Below are 24,343 nucleotides of genomic sequence, written 5' to 3'. Positions count from 1 at the left end.
GTGTGTGAGTACATATTTGACATCAGAGATAAGAGGCCGAGTTGAGAGGGTAATTACATACTGACTGGATGCTGACTTGATGACACCATGCAAATAGCGTGAGTGCCAACCCACTTTACTGGCTGACCAGGTCACTGGAATTTCCAATCAGGGAGTAAAAGTACTGACTATAAATATCCCCCATACAATAAAGTGTACAAGGTACTATTGTTCTGACGGCCTATAGTCTAGAAATCTGAGACCGCATTCCCTTTCAAGTGAATGGGACTTTCCTGTTCAAGCCAATCAGAAAGTGGTCTCTTCTGGAAATTTGGACCTCGCTGTATGTCTGTAGCTGACTGGCAGAAACCTAATGTAAACCAAAAGTCCTACTGTGGAACATAAATTAATCCTGAAAGTAAAATAGTGCTTAGTATAACACAACGCCGTTCAGCAGCATGCCAATCTACAACCTCTAAAATGTTTATATAAATGAATCAACAGCTCTCTAAAACAGATTCAACAAGGACTGAACATTAGAACATGAAGATAAGATTTAATGAAGGACTGCTGTATTACACTCCAGCTGTTTTAGCTGGGTGTACCTAATAAACTGACAAGTGAGTATACCGACAGTCTGAAATCTTTGGTGGTTTAAAAACAATAAAAGGATACGAGGCAAGTAGGGACACTCACCCCTCAGATCAATCACAAGGTTGGACAGTCACTGGACTGGATTTCAAACTCCAAAGAGTTTTCAAGACAACATAATCTGATACTAAAAATGTCATGTCTTATACACAGGACAAGCAGAAATATGAGGAGCAACAGGCTGGATGGAATGATGTATGAAAGGGGCTGGAAAATGAAGAGCACCTCAATCACAAATTCTCCTTGAACACAACAACTTTTGGCAAGCGGCTTCATTTCTGGTTGACTGCCTGCCTCTATCACCTCATAGCTGTGGAAAACTCAGACAACAAAATTAATTTGAGTCAACAGGTTTGGAGGATGATTTCAAAAGCACTGCAGATGATGTGTAATGGGCTACTTATCCAGGTCATTAGAAATAGTGATGACAAGGGATGAGGTTTTGCAACTGTTTACTGATTTAAGGCTGATAAAGTCAAGACAAAGAAGAACAAGAAAAATGAATATATAAATATCATGGATTGGACATGGACTGACCTTATACTACACATCCACATCTACTAGTCTTGGAACTTCAACTTATTTTGCGCTTGTCTGTTTGGTTTGGGCAGTGATGCTTCTGTTAGCATCTATGGGTATTCTTCAACATGGCTCAGTCTCAGTGGCTTTGTAAGTAATGACCTCAGTACCCTGAACATCCAGTCACATGGCACCAGGCCCTACATCATCGCTGCAGCACTGGTATGGCAAACATTTGTGCTCCTCTCATGCGCCACCCCAAACACCAATTAAGAAGAAATGCAGGCTTCCTCGAACTCTGAGAAAGGCCCATTAACTTACCGCAGTCACAAAGTGTTGGGGAGATGAGAGGATGAAGGGAAGAGGAGAGGGGCTATAAAAATGAAGGAGGAAAGAGGGAAAAAAGGTTGCAGATGGAGAAACATGAAGCACATTGTTTGGAAGTGAGCTCATAGGAGAATCGCTCGCTCGCGTTTTATAATCCGGGCCTAGTATGTTAACAGTTAGCTGACGTACATCCACCCACGGGATGATTTTTGGCCCTTTTCCTCTCATGTACCCCCCCTCCTGCTTTCCTGACTCCGTTCTCCAAACCTTCAAGCAGAGAGAACAGGTTGTGTTCCCAAGCTCTCAACTGGGGCAGCGACTGTGTTACGATTCAAACTATAGTGGTGTTACAAACACCACTACAGTGGTGTTGACACAAATCATATATCATATTTCATATCCTATCTATCAATTATGAATTGGTATTACTTTTACACTTAATGCTCTTTTACCAGTGTGCGCTGAGAAGGAATGCACCTCAATAATTCATACCATTACATGATTAACTGCTCTTGACATCTGCTATGAACATTTTTACTTGTGGCAAGGCGCTGAAGGCAGAAGTAGGCCATTAACTAGTATGATAAATTAATACTTGGTCATATTGAAGCTGGAATAATAGAGAAATGAAGGGGATGGTAAGAGGATATTGTCTTCGAGTGCGTCTGAGGGCTGTTCGGTTTCTGTCCTTGTAACTTCATGCACGAGAGTGCACACACAAACATAATCACACTGTCTAACAATGTTAGAAATGTGAGCCAGCCAACTTGGCATAAATCCTGTCCATCTAAGTAATGAAACAAGAGTTATTGCACTTTTAAACCAAGCAAACTTTCTAATTACAGAGGAGGAACTGGGTGGGAGATGGGGAAAGAGACAAAGCCATGAAGGTTCCTAATAGAGATTCTGCACTACACATGGTTCATTATTTCATTGCTGTGCCTAACTCGGGAGTCACGGCAATCTGTAACAGCCAAGTGTAATTAAATATCAGACACTCAAGAACCAGTTACCATGTATTTGGTGTACGGATGTGTGTCTACGTGTGTGCATGTGGCTGTTTACTCAGAGCCCTCTGGAGAATGCAGTCAGAGTGTCTGAGGCCTCCAGACAAGTAGATGAGGTTAAAGGGTTTAGGGTTCCACGTAATTCTCCACTCAGCATTGTCCACAGGGAGAACAGACACTTAAGAACAAAACAGTGGCTGATCTGATTCAAGGTTAAAGGCTCTAGAATCAGCCTGTGGTGGTAATCAGTTACCAATGTGGACAACAGTGAAACTGATTATAGAGAGGTACATATGTAAACTTGCAAACTCATTAAAGTTTCTAATGTGCAGAAATCAGTAAATACGCACAAAGAGCAAAAGACAAACAACTTCCATTATGTTGATTCTCTCTGTGCTTTTTAGAAGCTGTTTTTCCAATGTATTTTACATGGAAATAGTGAAACTGACCCACAGGTCATTAAACAGATTTTGTGATGAAATCTATTTTATAGGCATGCTCTTGTGTATCTGCTCACACACAATCTCTCTCTCTCTCTTTCCAGCCAAATCCCTCTCATTTGAGGTGACCCGTTAACAGTTTACTGTCAGCTCAGTTTTACAACAATCTTCACTACAGACGTGCCTGGCAGACCTGCTAGCACGCAGAGCTGAGACAGAGGGAGTTAAACCCACCCGACCTACTGGAACAGGACTGGAGGAACCATTTTACCATGATGACAGACACAAAATAGGGCAACACAAACCAGGTGACTAAGCAAAACCTTTGCTCATTTCTCCACACGACAGACTGCTGTAGGCCCAGACAGAACTATGTAGTGCCAAAAATATGCAAACCTGCAGAGAACTGAAATGTATGGATGTCAGCCCAGAGTTAAAATTTCATACTTAGAGCAAACAGACAGGCAGCTCAGATGAACACAACTATTCATCACTTGTCAGTGATAAAGTACTTAAGAGGGCAAAGGAGAGGCCAGACAAATTAGCTCTATTCAGAAATGGTAACCTGCGTTCGTGTTTGTGCGTGTGTGTGTGTGGAGGGGAGAAGGTGCTAATCCAGTCATTTTCAGAATTTAGCTTAACTACTCGATCTGACCCAGAGTGCTGGCATAAAAGCATATCTTTTTATATTCCATTGTTTTATGAGTGTGCAGACTAGGAGAGCCAAACTCTTTCAGGAGGGAAAGGGAAAGAAGCAAAGAAAAGCATGTGTGTGTATATGTATGAGTGGGACGCTTGCAGTTTTACGACAATTCAAAGAGAAAGCTAGCACTAAAGCGTCTACTATTACTTGGGGCAAAATGTATTAATTCAACAACATAAAAGGACAACACCGTGATAAGAGCAGACAAACAAAGTAAACAGGGAAGAGAGAGCCAGTAAATGCACTGTCTGCTCTTACAGACCATCAGCCCTAAGTGTCTGAGACGTTATCTAGACGCCTGGAGAAAGACCCCATTTGTCTGTATGCCCATTGGGGTAAAAAACAGAAACGGATACACAGAGGAGCGACTGCGGCTATGGGGCTCTCAGGCTGCAGCAGTGGAGCAGCTTGGGCTCTTCTTTGTGTCTAAGTGAATCCAGATGCAGCAAGCATAGCAGGCACCCTCGTATAGCGCTATGAAGAGGAGCTTAACACAACACAAAAGGACAGGACAGCATACCAGTACTGTATGGACTGGACTGGTGAGGGAGAAAAAAAAACAAACCAGACAATAATATAACTGGTCAGACAATGTCTAGGTGGACAGGGTTTTTCTTATTCCTACTTAACAGCAATTAAAATTGAAACATCGGCAGACTCAAAAGCATTAAACTAAAAAAACTGTGAAAAGTAAAGGAACATCAACCAAATGCCCCCATGGCAAATCATGCCCCCATGGACTTTTATCCTATAATCTGCAAGGGGACAAAGGCTTTCTGAACAAGGGGGTCCATAGATGGCTGAACTTTTTACAAAAAGACAGAGCTGGCATCCTAGGTAGCAGGTTGTCTGCAGAGAAAGCAACAGCTGTGTCTGGAGCTAGGGCTGCCTGCTCAGGCATGGAGAGGGGAACAGGGGGTGTTTTTTTTTTCCTGTGCATGTGGATCCGGGTGGCTAAGAGCTCCCACGCTGCATTCCTAACACAACTTGGAGGTTGTGAGCATTGTATGTATTGTATATTTATGTGTGTGTACAATGGAAGGATAACCAGCAAAAAGAAGAAAAGGAAGTGGGTATGCTGGTGGCCTCTTACTGTGGGAATTCAAGCTTGACAATATGTAAAATAACAAATACCTGCCCTGTGAATGCTGCCCACGTAGTTAACATTGAAACAAGCTTATGAAATTTTGAAAAATGTACCAGTATTGAAAATATAAATTACAAACCAATACAAAAAACTCTGAAACTGGGCAATCACAAGCCCAGATTTTATAACATACAATATAAAGCTGCAGATGCTGAACTGAATCTAAGTAAGAAAAACCAGGGTGAGAGTCAATGACTCAACAGGACTGTTTGTACTAAACCAACATGCTTACACTTCCAATTGTTCTGCACAAAACACTGTGTACCTTATGTATATGGAAAAAGCTTTGGTTTAAGCTTTGGTTTGTGCCTTTGTGATTTTTTTTTTCTTCCTTTGTTTGCAGTTGCGTTTTTCCCCCCTTCAAATCAGCTTCATTATAAGTAGCTGATCATTTTTCAATTTTAGCAGCTTAAGGTTTTTTTCATGCACAAGTTGATTTTTTTTTTTTTTTTTGGAACACTGGATAATGCAGCTTGAGAGCAAAAACATTTAATAATAAATGCTGATATGCTTTTGCTGCTGCCCGATGTTTGTGTTCTGTTTACAGTTTTAAACTGTGACATTTTTTGTGTGCTCCATTATTGTCTGCTGATTTTCATTAATTTAGCCTATTGCTTGTTTTTGCTATTGTTCTCCATGTCTATAAAAAATGTTTACGCAGTGCAAAATCCACTTAATAAAAACTTAAAATGGGAGCAAGACAAAGGAATAGAGAGAGACAATGACAAAGAGAAGAGAAAGACAAAAAGAGGAAGGGAGAAACAGAGAAGAAAGAAAGGAGGTAAAGAGGGAGGGGGATTGCACCAGTTATTTGAGAGAGGAATGCACAAGAGGTCACATTCTTCACTTCACTGCTGTGGCTTGCCCTATGTTCAACTCTCTCTTTCTTTTTTTTTCTCTGTGCAAAATAGGCAATATTACTCAATACACCTCTGGCGAAGCAGATCACATACAAACATATGTGATTCACTACAAAATATGAAGAGGCCATAGGCCAGGAATAGATTAACTACTAGTGTAAACTACTCCTGTGAAGATAGGACAATAAATGGAAAGACAGAAGAGATGAATCTGGTTCATTACATACCTTTTTCAAAGTTTATTTGTGAAGAACTACCATAATTTCATCATTCATCATGTAAGATCTGTATATGATCAAGTGCTGTAAATTTGTCAGCACATGTGGACCTTGATTAAAAGAGGGAACTTGTGAGGCATAGGCTACCTTGACTACCTTGACTTATAAACACAGCTGTTTTGGCTAGTCATCAGGTAGCATGGTAATAAAGAGGACTCGTTTCCAGGTGGTCAAGACTTGATGAGAGGGGGAAACACTTACTAATCAAGGTGTCATCCGGCAAGGGACAAATGTGTCTCTCACACATACCCACACACACACACACAAAAAAACACATGCTTTCTCACACAATATTAAGACATTTACACTAAATTTTCCAGATAAACCTATCAAAACTGCATCACAAAGGACCATTCAGGCACTGTCATGGTTAACTGGTAAACAATAAACAGAGTAGAGGAGTCCTTTCAGTTGAGAGCTGCACAGGACGTGTGTGCACCCACTAGTGTGAACACATGGCCGGGCATAGCAAGGGACAAGCCACCAGGGGCCTAACAGCTGGCCTGAATGAGCATTACTATGAGGCGCCTGCTGCGTGGGTATGTACGTGGGTGTGCATGTGCACACGCACACACACGCATACACACACACACACACACACAGACCCCCCTCCTCCCATCTTCAGGACCCACAGGGATCATGGGAGGAGATTTGGTGTCTAGACTGTATAGATTCCTCGAGTTCCAGCCAAGAAAGAGCCAGTTACAGACTAAAAGAGAAATGGCTTCACTTACTGCATACACACTGAACACATGCTGCAGGAAAAAAAAAAACACACACACACAGAAATCAAACGATGTCACTGAAAGGCTATATCAGAGGAGGGGTCAGACTGTCTATGCTCTGCCCTGAATACAACTTTATTAAGTCAAAGTACATTAACCACCATCAACTCAAAAGTTAAAAAGCCTCTTTATATGCACATTCATACGTAGCAGATAAAAGGAACATCAACCTGCCAGAGATTAATGAGCAAGCTGTTGAGATGACATATCATAGCTCTGTCATTATTACAAGCCTGGCTTCAAATTAAGATAGTTATATGGATTTTCATGTTCACGCAAGCAGCAGATATTTAATCTAGTTTCATTGATCATGACATCATTGCATCGAGCTCCAGAGATCGTGCCAGTTTATCTGTGTCAAATCTTCATGTTCACATATTTACACATAAATCAAATGGTTTATTAATTTGCCCATACATGAGCGTGACTTAACCGGTATATCGTGTTTTTTTGTTTTCTGCTCCTTACATGTTTCTCCACCACCCCAAGACCCTGAATAGAAATCAGCAAATAAAGACAATGAATAAGTGGGGTGTCATCTTCCTTCATCTCCACATTATGATGTGCCTTGAACATACTTGAAGCTTTGCCAGGCTAGCCTGCAGGCGTCAACCAGGGAAAAATTGTGGGGTGAAGCTTATGAGTAAGAAGAAAAGCCCTGTTGTGCCCATTCTGAAACCTATCCAAGCAAGAAGCAACATGCCAGAGGATCCTACATTTTCTGCAACCCAATTTGTCTGGCTGATGACCATAGCTTGACACTGTTCTCTTTTTGTTGTCTAGAAGTTAAAGTTGGCTGTAGTTAAAATTTTGAGACAACGGGGACAATCAGTAGGCAATCACATGCCAAAACCGCCATCTGTTAAACTCTTACACTGTTTCCAGCTGTCACTGTTTTCCAGTAGTACAGTAATTTCAAGGGGATTTACAGCTAATAGGGCAGGCTTCATACAACAGCATATTTTCATGAACAAAATGATTGATTAAACAGGGGACAAAAAACTACTCGCTTTGCTCTACAGTTAGGGTTCGATAATGTATTACTGAAACATGTCAGGACTACATTGGCTTTGGGTCAGAGTGCACCCCAAATTTGTCAGATTTCCACTTGATTGAGACGCCAGTGATGAGACCAGGATCGGAGTCTGAGATTGTGTCTTCCATAAAGCAGGAGTGGCACAGTAAAAGATGCAGCTTATCTTTATTATATGTTTGCCCTGTGGTATGCAGCTCTTGTTCTAACCACTGATGTATGGAATAAAGGATGAGGAATTCCAACACGGCAGCCAATTCCTTCCAAAGAAAGATGCTCACCAGCACCTAAGTTAAAAAGAAAAAGTTCCTACTGTCTCTCACCAAGGGCGTCTTCCTCTAAGAGAATTAATGAGAATGAATAACTTTATTATATTTATAAAGGTAGTCTTTTTGTATCAAAATGCTATCTAGCTAGATCACAGCTGCAATGTGCCTGAATAAAACACATTAACCACATAAATAAATGTAACCACTAGGGGGCAAATTTTCCTTTCCATACCATCAAAACATGGGGACTGCAATCATTAACTTACCAACAAACCAGATGTTGTTGTGAGCCTTAAAAAAGCCAATACTCTTTCCTTTAAACCCTAGAACCTCCAAATTCCGCTCAACTTTTCTATTTCCTTTTGCCCTTTTCAGGGAACGGCAGGAAAACAAATGAAAGGCATTATTCTTTCATTAAGCACTTTTACACAGCAATTCCACTTCCTGCAGCAAGTCAAACTTGGCGGTGGTCACATATTTGTCCTATGTAGTTAACACTAAAATTCAGGGAGGAAGGAGGGAGGCACATATTTGACGGAAGTGTAAAAAATTTTGCTTCACTGAGTGAAATAACAGTGGTCGCTAAAACAATCTAATACTGATGTAAAGCTGAAGCTAACACCCCCTCATGGGTACACCACTTTGGACGTAATTTTTTTAATTCAGTTAAATTACTTTTGGACTTTCAAAACCAAAATGGCAAAGACGTGGGGGGAACAAGCTGTTGTAGAAAGGCTGCAAACAGAGAGATATAGCAATAATGGCAACTAAACTGTAAAACTGGTGTCAGTTATCTGAACCACACACAGAGAAAACAGGTGAAAAAGCAGCAAGTGAGCAGTGTCTTCAGAAATTCACTACCCTGCTCAGTACTTACAGTCTGTGCTAGCTAGCCAGTGAGATCATACCTCCCCCACTGTACAGTACACAGAGGTGCCAAGAGCATAGACAGGTCTTTGCTTGCCATTCACTGCCTCTGTCTCTCTCCCAGGCAGCTGCACGCAGAGGTCTGAACCTGCCTGTTGAGAAGCAGCATGGCACTGGCTAGCTGAGAGTTAACTACCTGGGGCTCACCAGGAAGAAAAAGAACATAGATGTAAAATCATGTGTTGATATTGCCCTCCTCTTGCACTATGACTCACATCCTCTCTCATGGTCTAACCTGCTCATCACAGGAGGAAAGGGGCAGAAAGAGAAAACAAATACGACCCACGTCACTGACCCTTTGCCAAATTCGATCTATTTACTGGCAAAGGCTTTCATTCTGTTTTTCTGACCTTCCCTGTCCTGTCCCCCTCTGCGTTATGCAAGACTTAGAGTCAGTGGAAAGTACTCCTGCCAAGGCAATCACAGCCCTAAAGACACATTTGGTAAACTTATCTGTTTAGCGGGATGCATGGCATGCATCCGTCTCAATGGCATGTGATCGTTTTAAAAGGTTAAAATAGTTCAGCTTTATCGCTCAACTGATTAAATCTGAAGCAATTTTAACTGAAGCACTGTCCTGAATTGATAAGATATATTTTGTGATATATTTTGTGTTTAACACACCAATTCTTTCCAGTGATGTGCTGATGTAGAAATGGTACAATCTACATTTTGTTTTTCATTGTCCAAGCCCACAACTGAGTATCAATTACATTATTATGCATCTAAATAGAGACATAATAATGTAATTGATACTCAGTTGAGTATCAATTACATTATTATGCATCTAAGTAGAGGCAGCTGAAAGACAAAGCTTAAAGGTATAACTGCAAAAAAAATTCTATTGACTTTTTTACTGTGATTTATGGAAGAGAACAATCCTCCGTGTACCTTGGTCATATTATGTGTTGTGTTGTTCTGGACCATAAATTAAGAGACCACCACAAAGACATTTTCATAAGCCAAAACCAGTAAATAACAAACCACTGACTATAAAAACAAGAAGTGAAGTACATGATGATGTCACCGCTGGTTTCTAAAGGTTATGTTTAAACCTACAAAAGTCTGCTTTCTCTACACTGCCATGGCTCAAAAAATGTCATCTAATGGGAGACTAGACAAAACAAAAGGTTCTAGCCAGGAAACAGACACAGTGCTTTATGTGATCATGGTCTAAACAATACACAAACCTAGGAGAAACCTCACCAGGTAAGACCACAGCATGCCAGCCTTGCTCAGAGACAAAAAGGCTCCCTGAGGGGTGCTCTGATTATCACTTTGTCTGAAATCATTCACTTGTTTGCTATTAATTTCAGATTTCCTTTCATCGAGCAGCTGTCTAAACTTACCTTTTCATCCGTCTCAAAAAAAATAACATACCAAATAGTCAGGTCCATTGAGTCAGAAGGATCTGCCATTTAGAAATGGACCTTGATAGACAATCTCAACATATGATACAACGTTTTTTAGACAGATTTTATGGGCAAGATACTGCCGTTACAGTTCTGTTGGGAAATACTTAGAACATTTTTTTCAGACTCTCCAGAGCTATCCTATAGGTGTGCCCCTGCCATCAGACAAAACCTTAGCAGTTATTTGCCACCTAAACAATCTATCAGAGGGGTGACCGCCTAAAAAAAATACTGCTCCAAAGGAGAGCCTAGTGAATTTTAAAATTGGATGCCCTGTTATATCCAGGGTTGAAGGAGAAAATAGATTATCAGCCCCTTCTACTTTCAAAATCATCTCTTCTGACGTAACTACATAATGTAAAAGCCTATACATTTGATGGTGAACAATTGTGGACACAGCCTGAATGTTCTCTGCCATGTCGAGGACATGCTACAGCATTCTGTAGTACCACACTATACACCATCCTGCGCAAACACAGGAGGAGGCACTGTTGAGCTCCACCACACTCTACAGAAGCTGCTTTATAACAAAGGTGTGGAGGTGTTCTTTAATAAATGTCTCTGACTTCTCCTCCATCTGTTCTTCAGTGAAGTCAGGCTTGGTTTGAATAGGGGTAAGGACTGGGAAAGACTCTATCTTTTTCTCTATGTCCTATGCTTAAAGCTGTTTCTCATCTTTCTCTGGCCAGAACATCAGTCATACTGGCCACACAGTACACTTCGCCACAGTGAAGTTGTATTGTGGGTTTAAATGCTTATTATGAGTCCCAGTTGCTGTTCATTTCTGTGTGACAAACAGATGGATAGGAAATCTCCAACCACGGATAATTTACAGGCATTAATTTCAATACCAGTAAAGAACATAAATCACCTTATATCAATATGTTATTCCTTTACACTGTAAACTCATTTCCAGATAAAAACAGGAATTAAGTGTGAGTCAACATAAGTCTCACAAAACCTACTTCTGTTAAAATTCCTGGCACCAAAAACCAATTCACACAGTCTGGGTGTTAGTCAGTCCAAAATATTTTAAACAACATAACAGTGGAGGAACCAGTAGAGAACATGGCTACATAGTTTTTGAATGAACCTCACTGTTCCATCATATTGAGCGTAACTGATGTTGTTAATCATTTTTACTAGTCCACAGATACTAAGTGATCCCATATAACACCTTAGTGGTTGCAGTTCATCATTCATTATATGCTCAACTAAAGGCTGCTTTGCAAGCAACAGTAAGTCACGAGTTGTTGTGTAGTATTACAAAAGAAATCACACTTGGTATTGGTCAAGTGACAGTCAATCAATCACAGCAAAAACCAAGCAAGTGACCAAGCAAAGGTACTGATTCATGCAACCATCTCTGGGGTCACCCTGTGTCAAGCAAAGAATGGCTCTCTGTTATTAGCACGTGGTAGAGTTAGGTTATAAACAGTTATAAACTGTTAAAATGTAGTATCCCATGCCTTAAAGTGAACACTTTCTCTTCTCCAGGTTATGTAATTGCAAGTCTGATATTCCGCTAGCAAGCCACATTCCTGATAATCCAACTACAGTTGTGTTGATACTGTCTGTACAATCTTTTGATTTCTATGCATGTGTAATTACATTTTCCACATCTTGCATTCTTGTTTTGACTCAAGTTTAAACATAATCTACTTTTCCCCTCATCAGTTCAATGGTCAGTCCAGTCTACTCATCTTCATTGTGTAATTTATTTTGTTGAAAAAATGAAGTGACAGACAGACTACTGGGAACACAAGTCAGAAATGTCTTAGTATATACCTAAACAACTAATCGAACTGATTACAGTGTGACAGTATGCAAAAAATTGCTGTGAATGACACGCAACCTTACACAGGTCTTACTGTAAATATTTGTACTTACCATGCACAGCAAACACGTTACAGGGCTGGCTCCCATGTCGAGACGACTCTCTCTTCCCACCCTTTATGAAGGCTGGCAGACTGGGTCTCCTCTGGTCCCCTACAAACTTCCCCGGCTGCTGCCCCATAAGGGCAGGGTGCCAGGCCGCAGCCGGGACTCTCCAAGCTGGACTGAGTTGCTCACCGTCCAACAGCTGGCCCCCCAGGCAGGGAGGGGAGCCCCTTTCCCTGACTCAGTCTGTCTGCTCCTGGAGTATGGGTGATGTGGGTCACCTATGCAGGTCTGTATTACTCCAGTATGTCTCTGTTTATCATGCATTAATGGAGCCTGAGTGCTTCAGAGGTCAAAGAAAGGCATTTCACAGGAATCTAGAGAAAAAAAAAACAATTAAGACTCAATAATGATTTCACTTAGAGTGATATGATACCTTCAAACAAAAAAAAATGTATTGGAATACTTTACAAGTGATTCTGACTTGCACTTAAAGCACAAACAACACTCCAACACTCCCAACACAACTAATAAATAACTCGTCAGATGAGTTTCAGTCAAATGACTCACTATATCCTAAACTTGTTAAGGTATGGTTTTATTTGTTTTTTTTAATGCTCTGCTTCAACTATGTTGTCAGTACATCTGCATTATACACCAGTACACAGTGCATGTGCTTCCTTCTGTTTACAACCTCATTTCCTTCTGTTCTGTATCCTGGATGCAAGGCCACTGATTTTCATCTTTACAATACCAATAAAGTTCTTTAAATGACAAGCTAACGTTGACGAACTCAGCATAGTGCAAGTTACACACATACCTATCGAGGAATTAAATGTCGATAGGCAACAACCACAAAGTGCTCAATGAACATAGAGAACATACAAAAAAGGGCAGTGAAAGGCAGCAGAGCGTTAACTACTGTTACCCTAAACCTTATAATCCCTAGACAACTTATTTTATTACCAAAACAATGTAAAAAAAAACGTTAACTCACGAGTAATATGCATTTGGGTACAAAGGGTAACTTTTTAACGACACAAACCAAACTTGTACCGTGGTTACAAACTTCTGGAGTGAAGAAAAGTGTGAAAACAAACTTACACGTCCAAGGAAACATTTATATTGTTGGCAGGCTGGCGACCTCAAGCTAGTGTTGAAGGTAGCCATGGAGGCTAACTAACGTTAGCTGGTGGTAAGCAGCGCCAGACCCTTAAATGCACATCGAGTAGTCAACAGTTGCCTCTTGCTGGATCGCTGCGAACACGCTGGTAGTAAAAGTCGGGCAAGTGCACGGTATTAACCTCACAAAAACATTGCTGGTCGCCAGAGTTTAATACTTTTGCAACCGGGCTTTCCAAAGCCGCATAAATCAGTTTGTTTCAAACTTCCGTGTCCACTCTTCCCGTCTTGCGGAGCTTCTTCCCTTGTGGTACCCGGACTATAGGCACTTCAATCAAGGAGGCGAAGAGAAATCGAGGAAACTCCGCCGGCGACAGACCGACGACTGTTCCTGCAAGTTTTCTCCTCTGTTTACGGTCACCGAGCTCTTCGTTACCGACTCCTCGGCCCGCGTACTTATTCATCGCTCTCACGTGAAAACCTGAGCAATAAACTTTGTCCGAGTAGTAGTTGTGTGGCTGGGGCCGCCATACTTCATACGCAAGGTGGTTTACAGAAATATGTGGGTGGGGCGACGCGTGACGTCACGTGCGTGCGTGGGCTAGTACATGGGACCAGAGCAAAAGTTTTTATTATGCTGGGAGAGCAGCAACTCCAGTGAGACAGACACAGCATTCAAAGATCAGGTGAGGGTGCACCTATCAGAACCTGGTTTTTATGCCCTTTTGTATAAGAATGACATTTATTCACTTCTAAATTATAGAAGTAAGCTGTGTAAACCACAGGATAATGTGGTCTTTTAAAGAATTGCAAGAATTGGGTTTGTGCTCTACCAAAAAATAATGACAGTGCAAAGTAAATATAATGCCTTCTTCCTCTGAATTATGTACACTAATAACAATATAAACCAATAATGGTGCCTATACATTTACACTTGCGCATTATTCTTATTTCTGATGGGAAATTTTTGCATAAAATACATTAACTAAAACAAACTAAAATTAAAATTATCCTTTCTGATGTGGTTTTCCTTTATCTGTTTCTTCACAATTCAACAAGACAGACCACACTTAGTACTGAAAATGATACAAAATTTATTGCATGCAACAGTTTTTTTTATAACCTCACACATTATCAAAATTGTTCCACTATACCTCTACCTAAGACTTAAACTTAAGTATCTTAAAAGTTATTCATCTTTACCATTTGCAGTCAAACAATGATCAGCAGTTTGTTTATTAAAATAAACTTGTTAAATTGCCCATCAAGCTGCCACAATAGGAGGCCTCTGTGAAAAAAGGCCTTCAGGTGGGTGGTCAGTCCTTGAAATAGATGCTTGATGTAATCCTGATTTTGTGGCATGGTCACAGGACTCTCTAGCCTTCCTGTTCCAACAGCTTCTGTTGCGTCAACATTACAATCTCCTCCATCACTTCTGGTTTCAAGATGTCCTTGACCTGCAAAGAGCATAAAGTGGATGACTGTAGATCAGCTGCACTGAAAGAAATCTGTAACTTAAACACCAGAAAATCATATAGATTCTGATGAGCAATATTTACATAATAAGGGCTTAAGTAACATAAGCAGAATGATACATAATGAACATTTGTTCTCACATTTGCAAATGCAATATTTTCCTCAATCATCTTTGTCTTAACAGTGAACATAATTTTGTTTACAACAGTTAACTAATCAAAACTAAGTGTTACTCATGAAATGTGTGTAAATGTGTCTGCAGCAGCATGGTAATAGCAGATGAGATGATATGCTGATGTTCTGTTACATAAGCGCAACATTTATGAGAAGCATTGGCGATTAAGTCATTCGTTCCCCACCCCAAAGAGCAATGAAATTAACCATATCTGTTCCACACTGTTAAAGCAGCAGAGTCAAAGTTGAGAACTGCAGTCAATTGTTTTCCGTAAGTGTTGCCCAGAATCTGTGGATTACCAATATGGCCACCAGATGGCACAATACATTACAGAAAAGTCAACTGTTGTTATTTCCAACCTTTCCATTGCCACTGTTTGACATTTGTGAGACAGTGTGTGTGATTCAAAAACAACTGCATACTGTTACAAACTGAATTTGCTGACTGTCATTATGGCGCTTCCTACCTGGTGTTGAAGTGAAGATTCGTAGCAATAGAGAACACTGGTGTCATACAAAAGGACCTTGTGTGCAGCCAACGCTAGCAGGCAGTTTCTCAACCGTGAAATCACCTCTCGATCTGACAGGTTAACAGGCTGAAAGGCCGGAGACAAGAAATGCATCTTTGCAGTTCACTTACATATTGCACATATTCAAAAAAGACCAGATACATTTCTCAACCAAGCTGTGGGTAGCAGTAAATTTATTTAAATGATTCTGATCCCACGTCCAATCTGATGTACTGTTAGCTTCAAAATGTGTAGATAAATTCATTAAACAAACTATGAAATATTGCTCTTTGTGCTTCCTGTGCCCACCTCCAAACTGGTGTAGAAGCCCCCAGCCTCCTCCTCCTGTTGGCCCGGTGTGGGATACAACCACACAAAACCATTGTTCCCGAGGATGATGGATGCACCACATGGCAAGTTGTGGAAATGTGTTTTCTGCCTCTTGATCAGAGACGGAGAAAGCTGTACCAGAACTCCTTGACCCAACTTAAGGTCGGAGGAAACAGAAACAGGATATTAAGTCAATGAAGACCGTCACTAAAATAAGAATAATTGCTGATTTACAGTATTTTTTTAATAAGACAATTTTATAATTCACCCACTTGGCACTGATCCATATTACATATAAACATTTACAACTTTCCAGTTATCATCATCACATATAATTGTGCACAGTGGCATAACTTACCTTTCCATACTTTAAACTACGGGTGTGAAGCGACAGAGCTCCATCTGAGAAGACAGACTGCACCTCTGCCTAAAAAGCACAGGATAAATGCAACAAAGACATTATGGATAAAAAAAAATGTAATAAATAGATCAGCTAATTAACAATTTTAATAAATTATTAGTTACACTGATGAGATCGCCTTCCTGAAGGTATTCTCTCATGGTGAGCTCATCTTCTGCTGATCTTCTCCTCTAAAAGAGAAAAACAAATAGAATATTTGAACAATAAATAAAGGTTGGCTTTTAATAACTTCCCTATCCAAACCCATTTCACTACACTTCAGAATAATGCTAATTCAGCTAACAGTGTAATACACAGACCACATCTACCAGTGAATCATATTTTCTAGCTTCTCACCAGCTCTCCTCCAGGCAGATTCACAGAAGACAACAAGAGGACAGAGTCCAGCCGGGAGCTGGTCTCCACCTTCCACCGTTTCTGTTGCACCTATACATATAAAGAAAATAATAAAAATGACAAAAACAAAGTCTTATTGGCCATAATGGCATGTCTGAAATGTCAGACATCACAGGAGAAGAAACATGGAGGGAGGGTCTTACCTCTGTAATTCTTCCAACCACCACATCTCCAACCTCACCATTGAACCTGTAATCCAATAAAATACAACACAAAAGCAATTACATAAATTCTGCAAATGCAGCAGTAAATAAACCAATTAAAATCTGTGCACACATCAGCTCACTTCCTCTAGGCCCATTTGACTTTATAACCTCAATTGAAATCACTTACCTGGTCTTAAGCGGTCTGACACAGATCAGCTTGTCTACTCTCTGCACCTCACCAGCCACTGAAGCCGTCAGCTTGTCTTCATCAACATAGGTACCATGACCCCTGGGAATAAATGGTGTAAAGCACTGTTAATGAGTAATACAGCCAAACAGAGATGTGATGAAGGCTAAGTATCTGGCTTAACAATGAGCACCAGATAGTGGTGATGGACAACACAGCTCCTCTTTTAATTTTAATCAGATACTCTATCAGTGAAAGATTTACCTTATTCATTGCTGACAGCAGACCAGACATGTTCTCAATCTTTCTTAAACTGGTCAGTAGCTAAATCAGTATTATGGAAGGAGACCAACAAGTTTAAAGAGATCAAGCTGGTGCAGCCTGTAGGTTTTAGATGTGTTTAAATGTTTTTATTGGTTGTCAAGCTTGAACTAGTTTTTTTTTTTTTCTTTACACGAAAGATACCAGCACCAGAACCTGCATCAAAGATCATCAAGCTATTCAGTTTGATTTCCTTCCAAGGCAACGTAGTGTGTCAACCGTAGACACAGCAGTCAACCGATCACATCACCGGCACATAAACCAGTACCTACCTCATGAAACCAGTGTCTGAAGTGATAACATCGCCGGGGACGACCAGATCTTTTCGGCTAACAGCAGAAACTGACACAGGTTTTCGAATAATTGGTAATCTCATGTCCGCAGCCATGCTTCTTACTTCGGTTCTTCTTCTTCTGCCCTCTCTGGAAGTTGGCAAACAGCTAAATGTGTTTTACCGCCACCTACTGAAAGATGAAAGCTGAGTCAAAATGGGGTTTTTTCCACTTAGCTCTACAGACTTTAAAAACTGCTAATTAAGTCCACTGTATGAAGATATAGATTAAAACAATTCTACAAACTCTAACTCAATCATTTTTGCTATTTAGCCATAATATGTGCTTTGCCATTTTATTTTTTTACCATGTTTTGTGTGGCACCATCAAAAACCCTTAATACAGTTCCGTTGGAGAGAGAGAGAGAGAGTGGTGGTAAAACACCTCATCTGTCTTTGAACACGAATGATGAATTGCATTCATATAATAAGACAATACAACACTGATGGACTGCCTCATTATATACAGAGGTTGTATTGTTGAACAGTATTTATTTACAGAGCTGGGAGACGGACTGGAGCATGACTGGTTAAGTAACATTTTTTCTACGGACCCCGTTTGCAGTTTATGAGTATGCTGTAATGTAATGATAAAAATGTGTTTTCTGTTCAGGGTTTGAATACATTTAGCTTTACACCACCAGATGTCAGTGTCGAGCCACGTTGGCTTCAACGCAACCGTGGTTTCACATAACGGATGGGTGACGTCAGATGTCAACAGGACGCAAACTTCTCCGCCGTGGCCAATCAGCTTTAAGTCTCACAGACTCTTGTAAAGATGGCGACGGTGAGGCACAGAGGAGTGAAAACTGGACGCTTTGCCGTTATTAAACACCGCTGGTCCAGACACCGTAAGGAGTGATCGGGCAGCGGGACCGAAAGTTAATCGACCCATTTGTAAGCCGCTGCGCGCTGTTGGGTGCTGTATGGTGTCGCCGCGGGCCTGGTTGCTTTTGTTTTCGGTTACACCGCAGTTGCTTTGGACAGCTCATTAGCTTCAAGTTGGAAAGCCAGCGCTAGCCCGGGGCTAGCTGTATAGCTCTGTCGGCTGTTGGAGATTTCACTGTGGCGTCCATGGATTGATACTCTGACCAGGGTAAACGGTGGACTGCCCACACCTATTCAAAGTTTTTTTTTTTATTTTCAGGGAAAGAGCTGCCCATGAGTCACTTGGATTAAAAATAGTTTAGGAGGAATAAGGGGTACCGACGATCTGGCATTGCGACACTGTTTTCAGTGTCGAGGCTCAGAGAGTTTGCCGTCATGTATTTTCTAACCGGCTGGCCCCGGAGGCTGCTTTGTCCGCTGAGGAGTGAAGAGGAGCCCTTCCACATTCAGCCCAGCTCCCAGAGGTTTTACTTCGCCGTGTTGTCGGAGACACAGCTCAGCATCTGGTTTAGTCGGGTAAGTCAACCAGCTGCAGCTTCGCCTCAGTCATGCTCATGAACTCAGCTGTCCAGACAAAAACAATGCGTGCAGCGCTACTTCCATTTTTAAGCAAAGGTGAGCATGGTGCATTAAATCTGCTTCACAGACTACATCTGCCATTGCTTTATTTTTTTGGATGATTGGTACTGATACTGCGTGGCAATCTGGCTGACTGCCCTTCGGTATTAAAAGGATAGTTAATAAACACGGAGAGCATCAGCGGTGTCATTAGCGATAGGCAGCCTGAAGGCATTTACCGTGATGTGTTGCCAAACTCTGCCACCGACACTCCTATTACATAAATGACAGGTGACATTGTTACGCATTATAACAGGTTGAGCACATCCGTATACGTGTGCTTTTCACCAAGACATAGCAGCTCAATTTATTATTACCTGTACACGGCTGCTATAACAGTTGAATTTCCCAGTTTGGGATCAATAAAGTATTTTTATCTTATCTTATCTTATCTATCTTTATCACTACGTTGTATCTGAATGGCGTCCCCCCCCCCAACTTAGTCCCTCATTCATGACAAAGGCTTGGTGGCTTTTCATCCTCTAAGCCACAGGAACTGAAGTTCACCTGATGAATGCTTTATGTCAGGCAGAGGGCAGTTTACACCTCCCCACCGGATGGAAATGTAAACTGGATGCACTTCTTTGGTCTGTTCAGTACCTCTGGTGAAATTTTGTGTTTTTAACACACTGCCTCAAGAAGTCAAGTTCAAAGTTCAAATTAATATCAGCATGGGATTTCTACTGGTGGTTAAACAAATACCCTCCGACCTGTAAGTTGTGGCATGTTCTGTCAGACAGAAGCTCAACATTAATTCAGGAGTTAAATGATTAATTTAAACAACCAAGTCAGCACATGACTTCATCATCATTAATTTTTTTCATCCACAGTAGCATAGTTGCACAATGAAAATTTCCTAGTAACGCAGAAACAGTGTTCCTTTTCTCTAAAAGGCTTCTGTGTAGTTTAAAGCCATTGCTGACTTCTTCTTTCTTTCTGTATTTTATGGCAGTCTTTTCAACAATATGATGTGATATGATATGATTCCAACAAATCATTGACAAGTTCATGTAAACTTTATATAGATCTAGACTGCTACAACAAATGGCTACCCGCATTTATGTATGTTCCACATAAAGAATATTTTATGTCAATGTGACTGTCATGCCACTTGTTACCCGGTACTCCAGTAAGTCAAGTAACAGTTCAACTTTTCACTTTGAGGAAATTAAAAATTGCTCGTGAAATCTTTGGTGGTTTCCCACTCAGCACAGGTTTCAATGCCAGCACTAATATCTAATGTAGTAGGAAAAGTCCCATACGATTTCAAACATAGCACTGTGCTGTGAAATGTATTCTCCTGTCCTCATTTGTTTGAATATAAAAGATTTTTTCATGCCGATATGAGGAGGGGCCATTCAATTTGATAACCTTCAGCTGAACACATTGTTTAATTCAGTCTGTGTTCCACGCTGTTTGTACATTGTTCAGTTTTAGCAACAATGGGTCAGGATTTATATCCTGAGGCCCACACAGGATGTGGCCATGTTTTGTTTCCCCTCTTAAGAACTTTGCCTGCCTGTGAGTATCAATAAGGCGTCCAGGAAAAGGGTCATCTCAGGAATGTCGATTAGTGCAGCTTCTTCCTCTTGACATGCACCTCTCACATGTGTTGTATCCATTATGTCATTTCAGTTTACTGTCTATCCCGACTCTACACACAGGGGATGTAGTAGAGTGGTGTGTTTTATTCAATTGTCTCAAGTTCTGTATGTCCTAAATAAATATGTTCTTAATGCAAACATGTAAATAGAAAACTTGACAATATATAAATGTAATGTCAGCAATGTGATATTAAATAGATACAGTGTAGGTAATGTGGTGTATGTAGGATGTTGTAAATCTACCATTTCTCCTTGAAGCTTTCTTGCCCCTTGTTGCTCTCAGCCATCACTTTGCCACCAGGTCAATTCTCTTTAATCCCATCTCTCCTCGACCTTGGCCAGTGGAGCCTGAGCCCGGCTAGTTCAGTCAAAGCATTATTACTAATCCGTGTAGCACAGTAGCTTAGACTTGTAGCTGTTCTGTTCTGCCACCCTGCCGCAGCTGGATGGGAGGGTGACTGCTGCGCAGGATGTCTAGGAATAGAGGCATGCAGTGTTTCAATAGTAGCACCACAGTTTGCTCTGGGTATCTGAAAATTAGCACTGTTGTGTGTGTGTGTGTGTGTGTGTGTGTGTGTGTGTGTGTGTGTGTGTGTGTGTGTGTGCACACATATGGTTGCATGTAGTTGTTTGTGTGTAATCTTTTACGCTCCCCTGGGATTTCCTCAGTAACACCAGCTGACTGCAATTGTGGTAGATCATGGGAAATGGCAATGCAGGGGAAATTCATGTGCTCGAGTCACTTCTACCCTGCAAACCATTTCAGTTTTAGCTCAGTTAGAATAATGTGTATTGTCATGCAGAGGCAAAGCATAATATTTATTTCCTAATATTTACAGACTGCACTATATGTAGCTCCACTAAGCTGCCATCAAAAGGGGGAAACTTTTGTGGTTCTTCCTTTAACTTACAGACTTCCTAATGACTTTTGCAGCTCTTACCGAGGAGAGAGGTTACACAAGTGTAGGTATCACTGACATTATTAAGTTTTAATTCCACTAAAGGGACACAGAAGGGTAGAAATACTTAAAACCTGCTCTCTTATTACAGTGACTGGGTATAAGGTCTTAAAAGACACAGGTCCACTATATACTTCTGGTAATGTGGCTTTGAAATGCTTATGCTGCAGTTTCATACTTCCTTTAAAATTAAAAGAGATCACTAGAACTGTAGCACAACAAGCCAAAAAACATGTTTACCAGTCTCATTGGCAATCTGCAGGAGGTTTCCACTGGCAGTTAAATAATACCAGTGACTGAACTGCGCTTTGCCAGATGTTTAGGCCTCTGGTGTTTAGAAACTGGCTTCATTACCATTCCTCCTCTTCAACAGATGTTTTAACACCTGCTGATGCTGCCATTTGCTGGTTGAAGTTACACATTTATGAATCAGAAGTCACTCGCTGCTTCTTATTTTACTGCACATTAACATAGATTAATGTCTGCGTTCAACAGGAGCAGACAGTGTAAGATACAGACCTAAAATAGTTCAAATTCAGTGTTATTTTAGGGGACTGGAATGAACTGGTGATGATGATTGTTCAGACAAATATCTGCCTTAGGGACTCAGGGATAGAGGCAAATTAAGGGCAACAGCCTTAGGCAAAGTCTGTGTGGTGCACCTGTTCAACTCTCTGTCTGTGTTGTATGGTATTAACAGTACTTGAACATGCTTTTAAACGAGCCTCACAAAATAAAAATTCAAAATCAGAGCAGTCCCATTATTTTGGGCACAATTCTGTCTGTTCTTTCTTTGCCAGTGACCCAAGATTTAAGCAATGAAATGAGTGGCAACATTAAAATTTAATAAAATTGCATGCTTCATTTTCATTTGACAATATACAGTAGACTGTTGATGTCGTCATATATGGCAGCAAGATGTCCACGACCAACAGGATGTTTAAAGTATTCATTTTCTTTCCCATATTCCCTGTTCCCCTCCCACAGCCCAGTGTTTTGATAGTCAGCTATATCGAGTCTGCAAAGGCGGCGGCCCAGTTTGGCTTCTACCAGAGGGCAGAATGGAAACCAGACGACTCCATGATAGCTGTGGCGGTAAGTATGCCACTCTACCATCTCATCCTATGTGCGTGTGGTTTGATTTATGTCATTCTTTGGAAATCAGAAAGAGTGCAGCCTATTGTGTCATTGTTCACCTCACATGAAGCTCTGTCACTGAGAAATTGTGTCATCAAATGTTGTAAGTCAATTTTAGTTCAGAATTGTATTACCAAGTCATGAGAAGTTACCAACAGCATGATGGTGTTTCATGTAATTATAAAATTAATGTGAAATGATTCTCAAAATTGGGTTTTTATTGATCTCTTTTTCCAGTCTGGCTTGATTACAGTTGTACATCACAGTCACACGGTCATAATCACTATTGATAAAATCGACACTTTGAATATCGCACCATGATCGTTTGTTCTTGGACAGTTGAGTCGTTGAGGGAATTCCCACTATGATCAGCAACTCAAACTGTTGTGTGCCATCAGAAATGTTAAAACAAGAAGACAGAGTATCTGATCACTATTTCTGGAAGGCGTCAGGGAGCTTGTGGCCACGTCTGACACAATTATAAAAAAAAAAAAAGCCATTGTTTTCGTAATCCACACACAGTATGATGATGTTGGTGGAAAACGTTTGAACGGCCTACCCACATCCATACACTCCTCAAACCATTCTCAGCACTTAGCACGTTTGAAATGAAAGCACCTGCATAACAAAGCTGCCAAGCTGGGCAGCCGTTGCACTTATCCAAGGGCTTTGACACAGCAAGATACCAATCACGGGTCTCACCTCTTATTCGTTTCTTTTCTCATTTCCCCCTCCTATCTGTTACTTGTTTGGTTTCCTTTCCAGTCTCTGTAGCAGTAACACTTCCTCTTATCATTTCTTACTACTTTGATTTATTGCTTGTAGAGTTTCTGTCAGTGGGTTGAAGATGCTTCAGTAATCAGTCACTGACAAAAGAATTTTAACAGCATCCTTTTGTTATATAAATGCACACAGACAGCTTCCTTGTTGCTGTAGTGCATAAAAGTAGAATGAGCATGACAAATGGAAAATGAAAGTGTAGCTACACTCCTCTGAACAGCAGAGTTTGCCCTATTTTCACTGTTCTTCAGAGGTCCAGATACAAGGCAGGTATTCCCGTAGCAGTCACAGCGGAACTGAAAACACAGCCCAGGAGCTCTCTACATCATGTTACAACCTCACTTTCAGTCACACACTGTGTACAGCCGTGGGACAATAGTGGGAAGTTAGTCATTTTTAGGTGTTTCAAAATTACAGTAAAGATAATGGAAAGCAAAGAAAAAAAAACATGAACATTTGTTATGCAGGAAACTGTTAGGAGCTCTTGACATACTACCCAGTTTAAAGTCTGTAAGAAAAGGAATGCAGTACCTGCTTTGACTTCCATCGCCGTCACTTCAGGTGTGCATCTTACAAATGGTCACAAGGTCTACCGCTGCCAGAGTGGCCACTTAGTGGACAATTTAAGCTCTAAATGTTGGGATTTAGGCATATACTGCTGTATCTGAAAGTGCACAGGTGGCTCCTAAAGTTACAGCCAGTTAGATCCAGCTGTAACATCCTGAA

At 40.8% G+C, this 24,343-nt stretch overlaps 3 protein-coding genes across 4 annotated transcripts in view; 1 reads left to right on the top strand and 2 right to left on the bottom strand.

Moving 5' to 3' along the window:
• abl1 (c-abl oncogene 1, non-receptor tyrosine kinase) overlaps window positions 1–13,863 on the bottom strand; it is a 30,377-nt gene extending 16,514 nt beyond the window's left edge. Inside the window, exons 1-2 of the mRNA XM_041058806.1 lie at window positions 13,323–13,863; window positions 12,228–12,595 (exon numbers count right to left, since the gene is read on the bottom strand). Coding sequence (XP_040914740.1) covers window positions 12,228–12,354 — 127 coding nt within the window. The 5' untranslated portion in view covers window positions 12,355–12,595; window positions 13,323–13,863. The remainder of the gene's footprint in view (window positions 1–12,227; window positions 12,596–13,322) is intronic.
• Window positions 13,864–14,414: 551 nt separating this feature from the next.
• exosc2 (exosome component 2) lies at window positions 14,415–21,084 on the bottom strand. Its single transcript, XM_041058849.1, has 10 exons — window positions 20,985–21,084; window positions 17,573–17,764; window positions 16,980–17,081; window positions 16,790–16,835; window positions 16,587–16,676; window positions 16,355–16,420; window positions 16,188–16,256; window positions 15,809–15,985; window positions 15,458–15,586; window positions 14,415–14,797 (listed from the first exon to the last, which is right to left on the bottom strand). Exons 2-10 carry the CDS (start codon window positions 17,686–17,688, stop codon window positions 14,717–14,719), a joined length of 876 nt encoding a protein of 291 aa, XP_040914783.1. The 5' UTR covers window positions 17,689–17,764; window positions 20,985–21,084; the 3' UTR covers window positions 14,415–14,716.
• The window catches only part of ric1 (RIC1 homolog, RAB6A GEF complex partner 1), a 32,085-nt gene continuing 26,158 nt past the window's right edge, over window positions 18,417–24,343 (top strand). For both annotated transcript variants that reach the window (XM_041058848.1, XM_041058847.1), the window contains exons 1-2: window positions 18,417–19,035; window positions 22,688–22,795. In XM_041058848.1, the coding sequence (XP_040914782.1) occupies window positions 18,895–19,035; window positions 22,688–22,795 (249 nt within the window). In that variant the 5' untranslated portion in view covers window positions 18,417–18,894. The remainder of the gene's footprint in view (window positions 19,036–22,687; window positions 22,796–24,343) is intronic.

Source organism: Toxotes jaculatrix, chromosome 16, assembly GCF_017976425.1.
Source record: "Toxotes jaculatrix isolate fToxJac2 chromosome 16, fToxJac2.pri, whole genome shotgun sequence".
NCBI classification, from domain to species: domain Eukaryota; kingdom Metazoa; phylum Chordata; class Actinopteri; family Toxotidae; genus Toxotes; species Toxotes jaculatrix.
This window is presented reverse-complemented; position numbering and strand designations above follow the sequence as displayed.